General features: G+C 44.0%; 3 protein-coding genes across 3 annotated transcripts in view; 1 reads left to right on the top strand and 2 right to left on the bottom strand.

The window, feature by feature from the left end:
• The window catches only part of cUnh2orf42 (chromosome Un C2orf42 homolog), a gene marked incomplete at both ends in the record, with an annotated part of 40498 nt that extends 38586 nt beyond the window's left edge, over positions 1-1912 (bottom strand). The window contains one exon of the mRNA XM_083792964.1: positions 1707-1912. Coding sequence (XP_083649090.1) covers positions 1707-1912 — 206 coding nt within the window. The remainder of the gene's footprint in view (positions 1-1706) is intronic.
• Positions 1913-8957: 7045 nt separating this feature from the next.
• On the top strand, positions 8958-10094 carry LOC310878611 (protein disulfide-isomerase A6-like; the record flags this gene model as incomplete). Its single annotated transcript, XM_083792963.1, has 1 exon — positions 8958-10094. The coding sequence occupies one exon, from the start codon at positions 8958-8960 to the stop codon at positions 10092-10094; it is 1137 nt and encodes a 378-aa protein (XP_083649089.1).
• A 3631-nt stretch (positions 10095-13725) lies between these two features.
• On the bottom strand, positions 13726-19224 carry LOC310878610 (peptidyl-prolyl cis-trans isomerase-like; the record flags this gene model as incomplete). Its single annotated transcript, XM_083792962.1, has 5 exons — positions 13726-13861; positions 15371-15543; positions 16689-16777; positions 17003-17033; positions 19153-19224. 5 exons carry the CDS (start codon positions 19222-19224, stop codon positions 13726-13728), a joined length of 501 nt encoding a protein of 166 aa, XP_083649088.1.
• Positions 19225-19651: the final 427 nt, after the last annotated feature.

Raw genomic sequence — 19651 nt, 5'->3', positions numbered from 1 at the left:
TAGATCGGCTATAGTTTCAGCAAGTGAAAAAAAAAAACATTACGACGGCATCAACTAAGGCCCCGCCAAAATTTGTTCAACTAAATCAACTGTAGATTTAGTCGACTAAAATCTCATGATATTTAGTCGACTAAAACTAGACTAAACAACAAAATGTGAACTAAAACTAAATTTGAACTATTCAAGAGACTAATGACCAGTGTTGTTTTTGGCAGCAAATTTCATTTTTAGTTTAGTCATAGTTTTTGGACTGAAACTTCATTTAGTTTTAGTCACATTTTAGTCACCTGGAATGTTTTAGTGTCTAGTGTTTAGTCTAGTTTTAGTCGACTAAATGTCATAAGATTTTAGTCGATTTAATCCATAGTTGATTTAGTCGATCTAAAATGTATTTTGGCGGGTCTTGATGCCGTCGTAATGAGTGTTTTTACACTTGCTTTTTATGAGTGTTTTTACACTTGCGTCGCAACGCGTTGTGAGCTTGTAGATCAGCTATTTTCAGCATGCAACCAAGTGTAAAATGACTTATACTGGATCTCTTGTCCACTAGTCCCTTCCTAACATTTTATTGGTAGTAATTGGTAGTCAACGAACATTTTTAGTCTTAGTTTTAGTCGACGAAAACAACACTGCTAATGACTAAAACTAAAATATAAATGTGCTTTCCGTAAAACAACACTGCTAACACTGCATCAAATCTTGGATGAGTGAGAACTTTCTCAAGCTAAATGAGGATAAGACAGAAGTTCTCATAATCGGTTCTAGCGAGCAGAAATAATCAATAATAAGCAGGCTTGGCAACCTGACTGTAGAAAGTAACAGTACAGTAAAGAACCTGGGGGTTATTATTGATTCTGAATTGAATTTTAATTCACACATTAATCATGTTACCAAGATTGCCTTTTTTCACCTTAGAAATATTGCACAAATCAGAGCCTATTTGTCCTTGGACGATGCAAAAACGCTAATCCACGCCTTTGTTTTTTCTCGGCTTGACTACTGCAATGCGCTCTTTTCAGGACTGCCTAAGAAAACAACTGACAGATTACAACTTGTCCAAACTGCAGCAGCTAGAGTTGTAACTAGAACTAAGATGAGAGAACATATTACTCCAGTTTTGGCATCACTGCACTGGCTTCCTGTTGTTTTTAGGATTGATTTTAAATTTATTTTACTTGTCTATAAAGCTCTCAATGGTCTCGCACCTTCCTACCTACATGACTGCCTGCCTAAATATGTCCCAAACCGCCCCCTAAGGTCTTCCACTGCTGGCCTGCTCGCTTTGCCTAAAAAAATGGCAACTAAAAAATACGGGGAAGCCGCTTTTTGCTTCTACGGGCCGTCGGCATGGAACAAGCTCCCACTGTACCTTCGTCAGGCAGCCTCTGTAGACATTTTTAAAGCTCAGCTCAAGACCCACCTCTACAACATTGCTTTTAAGTGATCTTTTATTTTTTGTTATTCACTTCCTCACTGTATTGTTTTACTGCTTGTTTTTTAATGTCGTTGCCTTATTTTATCTGTTCTTATCTTTGTACCACTGCCTTCTCCTGATTTGACACTGCGTTATTGTCCTATTGTTTTAACTGCACGCCTGTTTTAATGCTGTTTTGTTTTGCTTTTGTTTTTATTATCTTTTCTGCTCTGTAAAGTACTTTGAGCTACATTTATGTATAAATAAAGTTTATTATTATTATTATTATTACCTGCGGATGCCGCGCAGCGTAGCCTTGCCCAGGTTGGACAGGAAGGCGGGCGTGGCCGTGGCGGCGTTACCGCCGGCGGGGTGCGTTTGTTTTCTGTACTCCCGGTTTGCCGCGGAGGACGCCATGATGCCGCCGCTGCTGCTGGGCGCCGCTGGGTGCGCTTGTTTTCGACAGCCTCGGCTCTGTGTTGTTGTTGTCGACGCCATGATGTTGGGTGGAGTTTTAAATAAACCCTGGAGCGCTCGCTGCTGTGGAGGATATGGAGACCAATGGTTGGCATTAAAGGGTGAAATAATTAAAGAAAGGATTCTCCAGATGACAGTGATGTGACAGTTTAAGCCTTTCTTTGACCAGTGATCCTTAGACAGCACAATAATTGCATTGTATGTAGTCATAGCACTTCATAGTACATGTATGTATGGCATAGTATAGTAGTGTAATATAGTTTATATGTATAGTGTCATTATATAATGTTCTAGTTACGTTCTTAGCTTACGCATGTTTCATGATAAATGCATTTTATGTATCTGATGTATTCCCATGCCTTTTTGTGCTTAACCCATTCTGACCTGAGATCAGATTCATACGAGGTTTCCACTTTTCCACTGGTCTGATTAACCCATTCTGACCTGAGATCAGATTCCAAAAATGTCAGTCGTTCTTCGATTTTTCAAAAATAGCAGATCTACAAGCTCATAGCGCGCCACGCGGTGGCGCGCTATGAGCTTGTAGATCTGCTATTTTTCAATAGCTAAAGCATGACATGATGCTAACACCAAAATGGGTTCCCGTTCAGAATGGGTTCATGTAAGTCGTTCTGGATTAAGAGCGTCTGCTGAATGCCTAAATTGTACATTCGTACACTCTCAGAGTTACATTAACATTGATTTTACAATAAAAACGGGGGTCCCCCAGAGATAGAAAAGACAATGAAATGGGACCTGTAGATTAATATGCATGTCAAACTGGGGGTCCTTGAAAATAAACAGTTTGAGAATCACTGCTAGAGCCGTAAACATCTTCTCTTATGGGGGATGGGGGGGGGGGGGGGGGCTGGCATATCTTTTCAAATGGGGGGGGGGGTCCACGGGGCTCACCAGTGTCTCAATTTGGGGGTCCTTGAGGTGAAAAAGTTTGGGAAACACTGCAACAACACAGCCTAATAAATAATAATATAATCCGTCAACAGTTATGTTGTGTTTAAATGAAATCAACTAAAACCCCTTTTGGTGTTTTAAGCATTAGGCCTATGTTATACTTTAACTATTGAAAAATAGCATATCTATAAGTATCTATCATAGTAGTAGATATGCTACTTTTTTACAAAATCATGACAATGTAGTGCAAAACTTTGAATGTATATATTCTTTCAGAGCGAACGTTATTTTTAACTCAAATCTTTGCTTCTGGGGGTCGGCCGGCCAATTATAAAGGCTACTAGCCCTGGTCCAAGGCTTACAGCGAGCCTCTCTCTGACGCCTTGTGGAAGTCCCTTCCACAGCCCTCTGGTCATATTTCCACTCCCGTGCACTGTTTTTCTAATACCAGCAAATAAACAAAACGACGTAACCACTCACCGAAACAAAGCCTGCTAGACCTTAAGGTAAAAGTCTATTCTCGAACCTGGGAAGCGTCTCAGGTCCCCAGTTTCTCTCTAAAATGCACTTTGTGCCATTTTAATAACGCAATGTACCCTGTATTGAATTGCAGGTAACGCTATCCTACACTCGCGAAACGCCAGTAATGTGATCCTGGCGGTTCGTGAGTGTAGCATAGCGTTACTCAGTTAAATTCAGGGTACATTGCGTTATTAAAATGGCACAAAGTGCATTTTAGAGAGAAACTGGGGACCTGAGACGCTCCCCAGGTTCGAGAATAGACTTTTACCTTAAGGTCTAGCAGGCTTTGTTTCGGTGAGTGGTTTCGTCGTTTTGTTTATTTGCTGGTATTAGAAAAACAGTGCACGGGAGTGGAAATATGACCAGACTCACCAGAGGGCTGTGGAAGGTACTTCCACAAGGCGTCGGAGAGAGGCTCGCTGTAAGCCTTGGACCAGGGCTAAAAGGCTACATAATAGTTTTTGGGTTTATTTTGATTGATTGATTGATACATTTATTAACAGTTTGCAGAATTACAGTACATTTCAAGCACAAACTCAATACAAAGACTGTTAACTGTGAGTGGATGGACGACCCAATTAAGCATTACACTTGTTTACAACAACATAATCCACATTGTTCAATTCATCAAAACATTTAGAGACGTACAAATAGACACTTCTATGTAGTTAAAGAACAGAACAGGAATTCATCATCAAATCTTTGCTTCTGGGGTGGGGGGGGGGGGGGACAACATTTTTCCCAGTGAGGGGGATAACTTTGTAATATGCTATTGGCTGTTTGTATTCTTTTTGGAAAAATATAAAAAGATACTCCTGTGGAAAGGCTATATTATATTACTTATATTGACCCTATAAAAAATTTAGTATTATTTAGTATATGTAAGGTTTTGCCCCCTCAAATGGTACCTCGTCAGATAATCATTATATTATATTATATTTGTACTTAGGCTGTTCTGCTGTCATGAAAGTTTATAGTTAGAGAAATTCAAAGTCCAGCCGTCTGCTGTCCAGCCTCTCCCACCCCTCACTGGGGAAAATTCTGGGAGGAAAACAGAAACGGGGTGAGTCTTCTTGTATTCTTTTCAGGTAAGGAGTCCACGGCCAAAATATACAGATAATCCTGGGGAGTCCCTGGAACAACATAATATTCCCAGATGGGGGGTCCGCGGCGGCCAATTATAAAGGCTACATGATAGTTTTTGGGGGTCCTTCCTTGACATGAAAAAGTTTGAGAACCACTGAACATTAGAAACATAGGGGTTTTTCAGAAAACGGTCAGGATTTTTAATAGAAGACATTCCCAGGTCTAAATGAGTTTTATTATTATATTTTCCACGTGCTCACATTCAGACCGTGTCCTCCACCAGGCGTCAGAAACAGAATCCCAACTGGTCGCGTGTTGTTGTATTCCTCCTCTGTCTTCAAACTGTCACCGGTAACAACACGGCAGCTCTGCTCTCTCTCCTCTAGACCGACGCCATTCCTCCTTACATCCCGGCGCTGCACTGCGTCTGTAACGACACTCGCCATTGGCCGAGGGCGCGGTCACGTGGGACAAGAGGGAGGGAGGGAGGGAGGGAGGGAGGGAGGGGGACGGGCGCTCTGGGTGCTCTGAATGCTGGGAAATGGTGTTTGTTTTTAATATTATACTCCAATTTACTAGCAGCTCCAAATGCAACATGACAACATTATTATTAACGACAACAACAAAACAACAACAATATTGAGTGAGTGAATCATGTTAACAAAAAACCAAAAAATAAAAATAAACATTCAAAATATATAATAATCCAAATGTTTCCAGTAGCAATCGATCCAGACTGAGATAGCTAATAACAATACTGATACAGATATAAGGACAAAGTTTCCATGTAATTCAAATAGGGCTGCCAAATCTTCAAAAAAATTCTCAAAACCCCTTGAACTTCTCAAAATAAATTATATGTAATCTTCTCAAGAGGGACACAACTGTTCAATTCTGAGAACCATCTTGCGATAGGTGGGGGTATTTCTGACCATTGTTTTGACTTTTACATTTGTATGCTATAGCCCAGTGTTTTCACCTGTCGTATCTGGACTCGATAATTCTGTACTATAGCATGCTATAATCAACTCTAAGTTGATTGTCTAGTCTGTCTGTCTGCAAGTTTGAAAGCAATCACTCAGTCAAGTACTCTGCATTGTTCATTACTCCTTTGAAGCTTCTCTCAGGTGTAAATCAAAACACACGTAGCAGCCATCTGCTATTCCTATGCACGTTGTTGATCTTTATGTTAAATCCCAACCCCTCCCAGAACTCAACTGTTTGATGTAAACTATATATATGTCTGTAAATACAATGTTAAGGGAGTCTTGTTGGGGGCAGTGTGACCGTACGGTCATGTGCTCTGGGCTCCGCGGCTCAACTCAAGGGCCGCGGAAAGCCCTCTGTCTTTGTCTGACTTACTGCAAATAAATACATCGATGGATATTCAGCTCATCTCTCTGCCTGCGTGATTTTCCTCATCCGACCGTCTAAGAGTTTACCGTCTATACTCTTCGTTACTTTGTCTATTTTAGTCCAGTTTAGATGAGTGTACTTGTTGAATTTACACGACAAGTTGGAGCCTGAAAAAACTGCTTTTGGGATGGTTTTCCATTCCAGGTAAAACGAACCGTGGACCACTGGACAATTTGGACAATTTGGCGTTGAGTTGAATTTTATTTTTTCGGCGAACGGCGGTCGGCGGAACAAAGGCATTCGGCGACGGGAGGGGGACCAACAGCACGTGCGGTGCTCTCCGACGTGGACGGCGACACAGCGGGAGGAAGCGCCTCTACAGCGCATCGGATGGCGACCTGCGGATCTACACATATCGGCGGGAAGCGGCGGCGATCCGACCGGGGAAAGCGACACTACAAGCGGCGAGAGGATGCGTCTCTTCACGGCAAGCATGCAGCGGCCAGGAGGGAGGCGTTCTACAAGGCCTTCAACGAGTGAGTCTTCACCGAGGGGGGTCCCCGACGATGCGGCGAGCGAGTGCTTTCGTCACGGCGTGCGGCGAGAGGACGGCACGTCAGCGATCGCGAGCGGAGACGTTTTCATTCATTCTTCATTCTTCAAACAGCAGATCTGCAAGCTCACGATGTTGCGTTTATTTTTCTTTCCAGTCATTATGTGATATTTTATATTCATAGTGTCTGGAAGGGGGGAGTGAATATGTGTGTTGGACGGGACGAAAGGACAAAGGACACACGTGAGTGCGCGGAAAAAGCAACAAGGTTTTCTTCATAACATGATGCAGTTCCTCAGTTTGACCACGAATGCCTTCAGGTACGTCACATGTGTAAAAGGGGAATTATATTTGAGAAGATTTAAAATACAGTATGAATAAGTACTGTGTCGAATTGTGGGCTAAAGTAACCAGAGCGAAAATGGTGGTCAGAATAGTTAAATCTATTAACCTTACTCGGTCTGTAGGCCTAGTATGGGGCTAAAAGTAATTTTGGTGAAAAAGTAGCATGATATTGGGTTATCGCTTCATTTTTGAGCAGTGACCGTTCTTAAAGTAGATTGATTTTTTCTCAAACGAATAATAGATATTAAACAAGTTAAGAGACAATGTTTTGCGACACTAGAAATAGTTCATTTATAACAGATGGAAGAGATTCAACAATCTATCTGTATTCAAAACGTTTGTGTAATGTATAAGTTTATTCAACATATAATGTAGGCATGTGTTGATATGTGTTTTGTCGAAGTTTAAATTAGTTAAAAAAGTTGATTAAAGAGCCTATGGGTCTTGGAAATGATTAAATAATGTTTAGCTCGATTGAAACAATTGTATGTGGCTGTGTCAGGCGGACGATAGTGGCCCTATCAATACGCGTCAGTACGTAATTCGTCTTGGTATTAATAGAGCTAATTATGGTTTTCTCGTATGAAATTTAGTGTGCGAATATAGTCAACTATGAAAAGGCAGTTAGGTGCCGCGATGTGCGAGGTTTTGCTGTTAATATCGAGATAATTTAGCCTGTAAAGGTGAGATAAGTTAACAGTAGCAGCGTAGGTCGATTCGTCATTTACCAGGCCTTAAAGGTGGTACTGGAATAGTGAAGTTGCAGCGTGCTGTTATCAAAATCGAGGCTTTCGTCAACGGGACCAATTTCAAAATATATACGGGATTATTAAGAATGTCTGTAAAAACTTGTGTGTTTAAAACTGAAACACAGGGTAAGACAAAGTTGTGGTGTGTTTAAATGTCAGTTAATTGTGAAGTGCAAATGTCAATTTTCATATATGCATGATGCCTGGAATTATTTTTTGGGAACTTTTAAAGTGGAACGTTCTGTTGTTTCTTTCCTAATGTTTAGTATAGTACATGTGATTGGGTCAAGGGGGGTGTAATAGAATTATTGTTCCATATTTTTATGTGACCATCATCATGGTAATGGTCAAGGGGGGAATGTCGTATCTGGACTCGATAATTCTGTACTATAGCATGCTATAATCAACTCTAAGTTGATTGTCTAGTCTGTCTGTCTGCAAGTTTGAAAGCAATCACTCAGTCAAGTACTCTGCATTGTTCATTACTCCTTTGAAGCTTCTCTCAGGTGTAAATCAAAACACACGTAGCAGCCATCTGCTATTCCTATGCACGTTGTTGATCTTTATGTTAAATCCCAACCCCTCCCAGAACTCAACTGTTTGATGTAAACTATATATATGTCTGTAAATACAATGTTAAGGGAGTCTTGTTGGGGGCAGTGTGACCGTACGGTCATGTGCTCTGGGCTCCGCGGCTCAACTCAAGGGCCGCGGAAAGCCCTCTGTCTTTGTCTGACTTACTGCAAATAAATACATCGATGGATATTCAGCTCATCTCTCTGCCTGCGTGATTTTCCTCATCCGACCGTCTAAGAGTTTACCGTCTATACTCTTCGTTACTTTGTCTATTTTAGTCCAGTTTAGATGAGTGTACTTGTTGAATTTACACGACACACCAGCATGTGGGAGACTATTATTTGAGTGCTTAGCACAGCTGCCATTAATTGGTTTTCAACCATGGTCCGCGTACACCATCCTTGAGGGGGGTTCCAGGTGGTCCCTAGCATCGGAAACCCAGACGTTTTAGGACGTCACCGGTAACACGGCAGCTCTGCCACAGAAGCACTGAGAAAACTGTAGCGCCTTAGCTTTCTTTGTCCTTTTTTTGAGTACTCCCTTACGGAGCTATGTGTGTGGGTGGGTAGCTGGCTGGGTATGAGCACGAAGACAACATGGTTGTTTTTCACCACCTGTGCGCAACCTAACGCGCACACAAACACACACACACACACACACACACACACACACACGCACACATTAACTGTATATATGACGCTTTCGGGTGTGCCCACAGCCCTCCTATGTGAAAAATGTGTTACAAAGGAGTTTTTCCATACACAGAAGCACACATCTGTGCATGGGAGGGTGCGCTATAGCCCCGCACCCTCCCAATATCCATATTTGGCAGTCCATAGCCTATATGACATCATCATCCTCAGGCTGTGTCTATACTTTATAAGCAGTATGCCACGCTTCTCTCTGGCGTGCAGGTTTTCTAAGAGCTCCCGGTATTTAGAAAAAGATCCGTTTTGTAGGCATCGTAATGACCATGAGACGCAGCAGCGTGTTGCTGTGGGCGTGGCTCTGTGCCACGCTCGCGCTGCTGCTGCTGCTGACGACGCCGGCGGCCCGAGGAGCGCTCTACGGCCCCGGAAATCCCCGGAAATCCACCGGATCTAGAGGCTCCGGCGGAGGATCAAAAGGCGGAGCTAAAGGCGCCGGTGGGTCCGACGGAGCGTCCGGAAGCGGCGGCAGGAAGTCGGACGTGGTGGAGCTCACCGACGGCAACTTTGACCAGCTGGTGCTGCAGGGGGGAGGAGGAGGAGGAGGAGGAGGAGGGGCCGGGGTGGACGTGTGGATGGTGGAGTTCTTCGCGCCGTGGTGCGGACACTGCCAGACCCTGGAGCCCGAGTGGGCGGCGGCGGCCGCGGCCGCCAGGGAGCGGACGGGGGGGAAGGTCCGCCTGGGCGCCGTGGACGCCACGGTGCACCGGGGCGTGGCCGCCCGCTACGCCATCAGCGGCTTCCCCACCATCAAGATCTTCCGCCGGCGCGGTGACGCCCGAGCCGAGCCGGAGGACTACCGGGGCGGCCGGTCGCGCGGCGAGATCGCGGCGAAGGCCGCGGAGCTGTTCGCGGAAACGCCGCCCGAGCCCGAGCCGCTGCAGGAGATCCTGGACGAGGACGTCTTCGGGGAGGCGTGCGGCGGCGAGCGCCAGCTGTGCGTGGTGGCCGTCCTCCCGCACGTCCTGGACTCGGGCGGCGCCGCGGGCAGGAACGCCTACCTGGAGCTGGTGACGAAGGCGGCGGCGAAGCATCGCGGCCACCGAGGGAGGGCGGCGGCGGCGTGGGGCTGGCTGTGGGCCGAGGCCGGCGCCCAGCCTGGCCTGGAGGCGGCGCTGGGCGTTGGCAGCCTGGGCTACCCCGTCATGGCCGCCGTCAACGCGCGCAAGGCCAGGGCGGCCGTGCTGCGCGGCTCCTTCGGCGAGCGCGGCATCGGAGAGTTCCTGGCGGAGCTGTCGGCCGCGGGCCGCGGCGGCGGCGGATCGGCCTCCGCGGCGGCAGCCATGACGGTCACAGGATTCACCGTGCCCAAGATCCACAGGGTGGAGGCCTGGGACGGGAAGGACGGACAGCTCCCCCTGGTGGAGGAATACGACCTGAGCAACGTGGAGCTGTGAGGAACGGGGATGGGTTTCCCCAGACAGGGATGTGCAGAGAGGGGACAGGGGAGAGGGGACAGAGAGGGTACAGGGGAGAGGGGAGAGGGGACAGAGAGGGGACAGGGGAGAGGGGACAGGGGACAGGGGATGGAGATAGCCCCTCCTATATGTCCAGCTTTTCGTGTATGTGCACAAACTTTGTAACCTGACTCTGCCCAGATGGTGGCAGTATTGAGTTCACCAGTCCCCCGCCTCCTGCCTGCATCTGGGCTCTCACAAGCAGAAACGATGAACCCGGGAGCAGCAAAAATCTGATTTGGTGGAGTGGTTCCACCAGGCTACAAACTTTGTCCCAACACAAACAAATCCCAGATCCCAAGACGAAGAAGGAGAGGACGCAAATTTCCGATTGGCCAGAATGAGATGATGTATGATGTTGTGTACGATGATAAGAGCGCACCTCACTTCACACAGGTGTGATTTTCTTTTTACATTTAACTCGTAATACCACGTTTTTTTTTCTTCTCCCGAGGCTAAAAGGCTGCCATTGCTTGGTGTACGGCACTGTACGCCTTTTACACCAATTTGACGTGGAAATTCATCATGATGTGAGGCATTTTGTTCCAAAAATGTGTTTAGCCAAAACCCACCTGCTGGTGAAAAGGTTGGGATTTATTCCTCTGCCTAGTAGGAAAGTACGTGGGAAAAAATGTCACGTGAATTGTAAACTGGGACCATTATCTGAGGCATTTTTGTCATCCTGCAAACTTTGTAAGCCAATGAATGGTAGTGTCTTGATCACATGATATCTGTGTGATATGATAATGATACCGTGTACCAGAATCTGAAATAATAAGTAGTAGTAAAGACAACATAATAAAAAATGTTGTCCCTGGAACATGAGATGGGGTCGGCCGCCAATTACTGTACATATAATTTCTGGGGTCCATGTTTTTTTTCTGAAAACCGTCATGATTTAGAAGACATTTGTAGAATCGTCCTCAGGTCTAAATGGGTTAACTTTCTGACCTGAGATCAGATTCATACGAGGTTTCCACTGGACACACACTGGTCTGATTAAACCCATTCTAACCTGAGATCAGATTCTAAAAATGTCAGTCGTTCTTCGATTTTTCAAAAATAGCAGACCTACAAGCTCGTATCGCGCCACTCGGTGGCGCGATATGAGCTTGTAGATCTGCTATTTTTCAATAGATAAAGCATAACATGAGGCTAACACCAAAATGGGTGCCCGGTCAGAATGGGTTAAGGGGCGCTAGCCCCTTCTATAAACAGCGTTTGTCCCAGGGGGGCAGTCAGACAGATATTTTGTGAGGCCACTAAGGAAATCGGGACATCCTGAAAGTTCATATAATGGCCTGTTGTGACGCTGTCTGTCATTGGGCCCAAAAAAACCCATATCTCCATAGAGGTCCATGTATTTGGGCCCAACTTCACCTAGACTGTATTACCTTAATAAACATGGTCATGAATACTTTCTGCTTCCAGTCACTAGTTTAAAGTCTCATTTCTCATGTCATATTATTCTTTTTGGAAAATTATGGTCCCATCTATTTAAAAAAATACCATAAAGTAGAGTATGTTTTGAGGGACGTGGCTACCGTTACAGTCTATGATCGAATAAAAACCAACGAAGAAGAAGGGGGGAAGTCCCGCCTCGTTGTCTGGGCCAGCCAATGGGCCAGCTGGGCCCAAACGGATCTAGAAAGATTTACAATTCAAGGACTGACTGGCTTCATCTTACGTCCATGTCACACCCGGAGAACGCTTTGTCCATTTTTTTTTAAACACGCGCGCGTGCGTGTGTGTGTGTGTCTCGCTACCTTCGCAATGCGCGCGCGCGTGTGTGTGTGTGTACTTTCGCCACGCGCGCGTGTCTGTGTGTGTTTCGCTACTGCTTTTACAATAGTAACGGGGGTCTCATGTAACTCAGAGACAGCGTATACAATTGACCCATTTACACTCTCACATTTAACAGACATACAAATGCCATTCAATGGGGGGCTCCACAGGCATCTTCACCTTTCAAATGTCTCCACGTATATTTGTTACATCTGTGTGTATACAAATATATTATACAAGTTAAAATGAAGAGCAATTAAATATATTTATGGGGGGAAATTGTCCATACAACGGGTAAGGACTATATCAATAATTTAAGCCACCACTCGACGGAAGGGAAACACACATCCCGTAAAATACAATGATAAAATACATACAGACAAATGCAATGACTATAACGTTTGGCTGCCCTGTGTCGACACCACTTGAGTACTCAGGAACGAAACATTCCTAAATCACAAAAAAACGTCTCATTCTTATCCTGATTAGATAAAGCACAAAAAACTGCAACTTGATTTGAAGCCCAAAAAGCCAACCTCCGACTTTAATACAGTAGATTATATGCATCTCTATGGGCAGCAGACGGTCAGCTGAGCGGTTAGGGACCGTCTACAAAGTGCAACACCGAAAGTGAAAATATTCAATAGCTTTATTTCTATGCAGAATATTACCAACAAATATACATCACACATCAATGGTGTACTTGATGATTGTACTACAGCATCTATTAGTGAATACATTTTTCCCATTGACTTGCATAGGAAAATCTACAACTATAACATTATGTCCTACAGTCCACTTGCCGCCCCCCCCCCCCCCCCCCCCCCCCCCCCCCTCAGGAGTGTAGGCTCATAACGGGGAAGAAGTTATAAGAGTGCGGGTGCCCGTAGGCTTTTGTTTTCATTTGCTCGGTTCACCAGCAGCCCTTAGGGTTATCGGTTATATAGGGTTAGGGTAGCCGTTAGGGTTATCGGTTAGGGTTAGGGTAGCCGTTAGGGTTATCGGTTAGGGTTAGGGTAGCCGTTAGGGTTATCGGTTGGCCACCAGCAACATTATCTATCCATCCATCCATCCATATTAGCCTATACTTTTGTGCCTATAACCCAACTTCCCAAGATCATCTGTAAACTATTCCCTGCCTATCAGTAATGTGATCTATTACAACACATCACCCACACTGAATATCATTTGCTGTTCATATATTCAGAACGGGTAAGGACTAGTAATATAAATGTACTTTAAACTATTTAATATAGGTATGGTTTTGCACACTCAATTTTATTTAACGTTCTAATTTTGGAGGTCTGGCTCATGGACTAAAAACTGGTTCTGACCTGAACCAGTTCCCAACCGGTGGAAAAGGAGTCTGTGTGAGCGTCATTGCGGCGGGGCTCCACCGGGCGCGTTGCGTCTCCGTCGCGTACCCCCCCGGGGTCTGTGTGAGAATCACTGCTTTAACCCATTCTGACCTGAGATCAGATTCTAAAAAATGTCTTCTATACATCCTGACAGTTTTCTGAAAAAGCTATGTTTCTATGTCAGTCATTCTTCGATTTTTCAAAAAATAGCAGACCCTACAAGCTCGTAGCTAAAGCATAACATAATGATAACACCAAAAAGGGGTTCCCGCTCAAAATGGGTTAAACAACATTAGAATAATAAATAAGCACTTTAGAAACAAGCCCCTGCCCCCCCCCCACACCCCAATTTAATGAGCTATCGCTGCAAAAAAAAAAAAAAGGATAAAAAAGAATAAGATATATATATATATATATATATATATATTCTATTTAAGTTGCCCACAGTCAGCGATGACAATCCTGGCTTTGCAAGTGCCGCTCTTCGTCCCTTGTTTGTCCATGGCCTTGACCACATCGATGCCTTCCACCACACTGCCAAACACCACATGCTTCCCGTTCAGCCTGCAGAGGGAGACAAACACCCACAATTTACAATTTACAATTTAGGCATTTATCAGACGCTCTTAATCCAGAGCGACTTACATTTAAGCAAGAACAAAAGCATGGGAATACATCACATAAAAGCATTTATCATGAAACATGCGTAAGCTAAGAAGGTAACAGTGGAATATCTATATGATGAAACTATACATACACTATACATAATAAACTATACATATTCACTACTATGCTATACATATGTACTATGGCGTGCTATGACTATATACAATACAATTATAGTGCTGTCTACATAACATGCTATAAGTCTGTGTCAAATGCTATCTAAGCCAACAGAAATGCTATGTAAGGGGTTAGGGTAAGTGCTATGGGCCATGATGGAGTCTGAAAAGGTGGGTTTTCAGGCTACGGCGGAAGATTGGGAGTGATGCTGCAGTTCTGACTGCAATGGGAAGTGCATTCCACAGTTTTGGAGCCAGAAGGGAGAAGAGTTTGGGACGTGTGGAGCGTGCAGTGGTTTACACTATCTCACACTATTAAAGGACCACTTCACCACTTTTCAACCTATCTTCATATAATAGGTCCTCACTAATATTCATGAAAAAAATGGCACAAATCTTTTTCTACTTGGTCTGTGTCTCATAGGACGGCTGTGTGGGCAGTTCAGAAACCGTCCTCCAGTGACATCATCGATGGGGAATACAAGCTAATAGAAACTGCAGGCTTTCTTGTCCTGAAAAGATGCAGTGTGAAAATGGAAGCCATCGTTCTCACGATAATGAAAATGTTAACATTTTTGTTTAAAAAAATCTTGTTTAAAATAAATCTGCCTAACGATGATGTCACTGGTCTGGAGGACGGTTTCTAAACTGCCCACAGCCCTCCTATGAGACACAGACTGAGTAGAACAAAATCGTGCCATTTTATCATGATTATTAATGAGGACCTATTATATGAAGATAGGTTGAAAAGTGGTGAATTGTTCCTTTAAGTTTAAGGCAACCGTACATCTTGCCCCAATGCATTTCCAATGGAAGTCACATGGTTTGACGCAACATTTTTGTTGTACGGCTTTCGGCTGTGTTTCGACTTCCCCTCATACAACAAAAATGTTGCGTCAAACCATGTGACTCCCATTGGGAAATGAATTGAGAGCTTGCATCAGTAAACAAGTCTCATATACAACAAGCATACATCAATCTGTTGCGAAGGTGTGAGTCAGGCCTAAGGGCCGATTCATACTCCTATTTTAGAGCCGAATAAAAGTCAGTTCGGCGCTGTAGAGCCTACAATGTGACGTCATCTGGCTCTGTAGAGCCTACAATGTGTCGTCATTTGAGGTTCGGGGGGGGCGGGTACCGTCCTAAAGTCGGCTCTTCGGTGCTACTGAAAATTTCTGACGAGCCGAAATCATTTCGGCACTACAGCGGTAAAATAGGAGTATGAATCGGCCCCTAAGGGTTGGCAATTCCCGTCCCGTGGGACCCCTTAAATGACGACGTGCAGCCTCACCAGTCGGTCTTGCCGGTGCAGATGAAGAACTGCGAGGCGTTGGTGTTGGCTCCGGTGTTGGCCATGGACAGCGTGCCCACGCCCTTGTGCTTCAGGAGGAAGTTCTCGTCCGCAAAGCGCTCTCCATAGATGGACGTCCCTCCACTCCCGTCATGGTTGGTGAAGTCCCCACCCTGAGAAGAGAAGACACACAACACACACACACAACACACACAACACACACAACACACACAACACACACACACACACAACACACACACACACACACACACACACACACACACACGTCACTCGTGTGCGTGCATGCGTGGGTTCTATTCACTGTAATCTTCTCTGTCGGGTGGAAACCTTATGGGCTATATCTTAGCCCCTAAACTTATTTGCCTTTTTAAAAAAACCTTTCAAAATAGTTTTAATAGCTGATCTACAAGCTCACAACGTCTCGATGTAGATCGGCTAGTAAGTTGAACTATTTTTTAATGTTTTTCAAAATAGTAAAAAAATGGCAAATAAGTTTAGGGATAAGATGGAGCCCCGTATGTCCAAAACCAGTGGTTCTGAACCAGTGGTCCTTGAGGGGGTTCCAGGTGCCGGGCCCCAGCTAAATGATGCAGAGTTGGTTTGATTGATTGATTGATTGATTGAAATATTTATTAACAGTTTGCAGAATTACAGTACATTTCAAGCACAAACTCAATACAAAGACTGTTAACTGTGAGTGGACGACCCAATTAAACATTACACTTGTTTACAAGAGGGTCCACCATGTTCAATTCATCAAATAACCAAACCATTTGGTAACCAAATGGACCCTAGATCTTTGGTTGGTACGTAACCAAATGGACCCTAGATCTTTAACTCTTGAGAGCGTAAAATGAAACCAAAATGGACCCGTAAGAGTTAAATTATTGTTAAATGTTTTTCAAAATAGTAAAAAATGTCAAATAAGTTTAGGGATAAGGTATAAGGGTGGCGCAAGATGGAGCCCCCAGTATAAGTCATTTTACACTTGGTTGCATGATGAAAATAGCAGATCTACAAGCTTGTAGATCTTGTATATTATCGGCTATTTTCAGCAAGTGTAAAATACGGCATCAAGGCCCGCCAAAATACATTTCAGTCGAGTAAATCAACTGTAGATGTAGTCGGCTAAAATCTTAAATGACATTTAGTCAACTAAAACTCGACTAAACACTAAAACATTCCAGGTGACTAAAACTAAATGAAAACTATTCAAGAGACTATATGACTAAAACCAAAATCAAAATGTGCAGCTAAAATCAACACAGTACTGTACTACTGTATACACCTACTGTACCTGACACATGAACTTTGGGATGACGCGGTGAAAGTGTGACCCCTTGTAGCCAAAACCCTTCTCTCCCGTGCACAGGGCTCGGAAATTCTCTGTAAAACAAACAAGCGGCCATTCAGCCTTTTCCTACAACAGTGAGCTGTCACAACACAACAGTCACATCACCCTTAAACCAAATGACGTCAAATACGGTTGCGTTGTCGCACTGCGACTTCTCCGAGCAAACACGCATGTCTCATTGAAAAGGAACTATAGAGATATATATGTTTTATCGCTCCCCGTTTGCAAGGCCCTTAATTCTAAATAAAATAGCTTACCTGCAGTTTTTGGAACCACATCAGACCGGAGCTTGAAATACAAATAGAACACAACAGTAGTTGAGGACATGATGGGGAGTGAGTGTAAGCTATAGCCTAGGTTTTTCCATAATACAAAAAAAGAAAAAACAATAAAGATTCAACATTTCCAGTCAGTCCTGTCTATGGCAGCAGGCAGCAACATAGGTAGAGAACACAATTATAACAAACTATCTTAACGCCCAAACAGGTGCTACAGTATATTGCTTTTGCTTTTGACAGTGAGGAATGGAACAAGCAGTTAGTTGCTGCGAGAGTGAGGTCTAGCCACCACCAACTCGGGATTCCTGGATCGCTGCCCTCCTACAATTTCCTATCCAAACAGTCCAATCCAATCAGGTTCTTGAGCTCTTCTTCAGTGTTGTCATTAGCCAAGCTGTCGCGCCGCAGCACGTCTACATACACTGTAAATCCCTGGAACATGTGACACGTTTAAACCTAAACACCATGTGTGTAATAATAAAATGCCAAGTGTTTATTAATGGTCATAAAATACAGTAGAACACGAGTTCACTCAAACACCTCACGAGAACACCTAGTGTTCAAATTCTAAACACCTATATGACTGACTTTGATTGTAAAAACTAAACACGTTTATGTGTTTAAAAAGTGTTACAGGGATTAAACATGTTCTTCTGTTTATAATCTAAACACTGTGACACGTTTAAAAAGTGTTACAGGGATTAAACATGTTCTTCTGTTTATAATCTAAACACTGTGACACGTTAAAAAAGTGTTACAGGGATTAAACATGTTCTTCTGTTTATAATCTAAACACTGTGACACGTTTAAAAAGTGTTACAGGGATTAAACATGTTCTTCTGTTTATAATCTAAACACTGTGACACGTTTAAAAAGTGTTATACAAATAAGTGTTTAATACTGTTTATAACCTAAACGCTTGGGTTTAGTGTGTAGGTGGTGGTACCGCGCTTCTTTCCCCTCCTGGCTTTGCCCTGGGTTGGCTCCCATAGGGTCCATTTACTTGCCTCAAGTTCTGGGTGCCGGGACGCAGTGCCCTGCCAGCCTCATCCTTCTCTCTCTGACTTTGTCCGTGCGTCCCGTGACCCGTTGTAGGTCCCCATAGAGGTCCATATTTATGATGTGGCCGCTAGACTAGTCCACACGTTGCAACTACTTAACCCATTCTGACCTGAGATCAGATTCTAAAAATTTCAGTCGTTCTTCGATTTTTTTTAAAATAGCAGATCTACAAGCTCGTAACGCGCCACTCGGTGGCGCGCTATGAGCTTGTAGATCTGCTATTTTTCAATAGCTAAAGCATAACATGATGCTAACACCAAAATGGGTTCCCGTTCAGAATGGGTTAATTACTACTGTTATATTTTCGATTGCAGCCAGATCGGATTGCATTATGCTAGTACTGTGTCTCTGTTTCCACGTGCTTGGAATATTTAAATGGATAGCGTAATATTAAAAATCTAAAAATCACACAAGATTGAAAGTTGAGGAGGAAAGCAGTCTCTGTCGGGTGTCCAAAACTGTAGAGAATTAATTTAGGGAAAAAACACAAAAAGCAACGATATACACACATAAGTATATATTCGTTGCTGCCGGGAGGAAACCTCATAACTCCATTTTTGATTATTTTTTTTGTGGCATAAATCAGTGCTATTGAACACCCTTTACGTCTGTGTGAAAATATTGAACCAATGGAAAGTAGTAAAAAGTGCTTTGGACAAAACCTCTTAACTCCATTGGACCCTCAAAATGTCTGCTAAAGCAGCCAACTCCACCACCTCTCCCCCCCCCCCCCTCTCATGGAAGTCACTGACAATAAATAAAGTCACAACACCAACTTTGACGAGGCTGTCTTTTTTTATTTAAAAAAATATATAAGGTTTTCTTAATTTCCTGAAAACGTTATATTTTTCATTTCCTGAAAAATTAACATTTTGGAGTTAGGTGGTTTCCTCCCGACAGCATGCATGCATATATATATATACACACACACACACACACACACACACACACACACACACACACACACACACACACACACACACACACACACACACACACACACACACACACTTAGTTGTTACAGTAAATCAACTACAGTATAAAAGACAATTAAACATTAGTCTTACCTCCATCACAATCCTACCGATGTTTGCGCCGTCAATAGTGAGGTCAAAGAAAACTGTGGGATTTTCCTGCATGGCTGAAGACAATCTGGACTGCTAAGACGCACAGGAACGATGCTGCTCTGGACTGCTAAGACGCACAGGAACGATGCTGCTCTGGACTGCTAAGAAGCACAGGAACGATGCTGCTCTGGACTGCTAAGAAGCACAGGAACGATGCTGCTCTGGACTGCTAAGACGCACAGGAACGATGCTGCTCTGGACTGCTAAGACGCACAGGAACGATGCTGCTCTGGACTGCTAAGACGCACAGGAACGATGCTGCTCTGGACTGCTAAGACGCACAGGAACGATGCTGCTCTGGACTGCTATAAGACTCACAGGAACGATGCTGCTCTGGACTGCTAAGACGCACAGGAACGATGCTGCTCTGGACTGCTAAGACGCACAGGAACGATGCTGCTCTGGACTGCTAAGACTCACAGGAACGATGCTGCTCTGG

Source organism: Protomyctophum parallelum (genome assembly GCF_964188405.1).
Source record: "Protomyctophum parallelum genome assembly, chromosome: 21".
NCBI lineage: Eukaryota > Metazoa > Chordata > Actinopteri > Myctophiformes > Myctophidae > Protomyctophum > Protomyctophum parallelum.
Note: the sequence above shows the minus strand (reverse complement) of the source record. Positions and strands in the feature narration are given on the sequence as shown.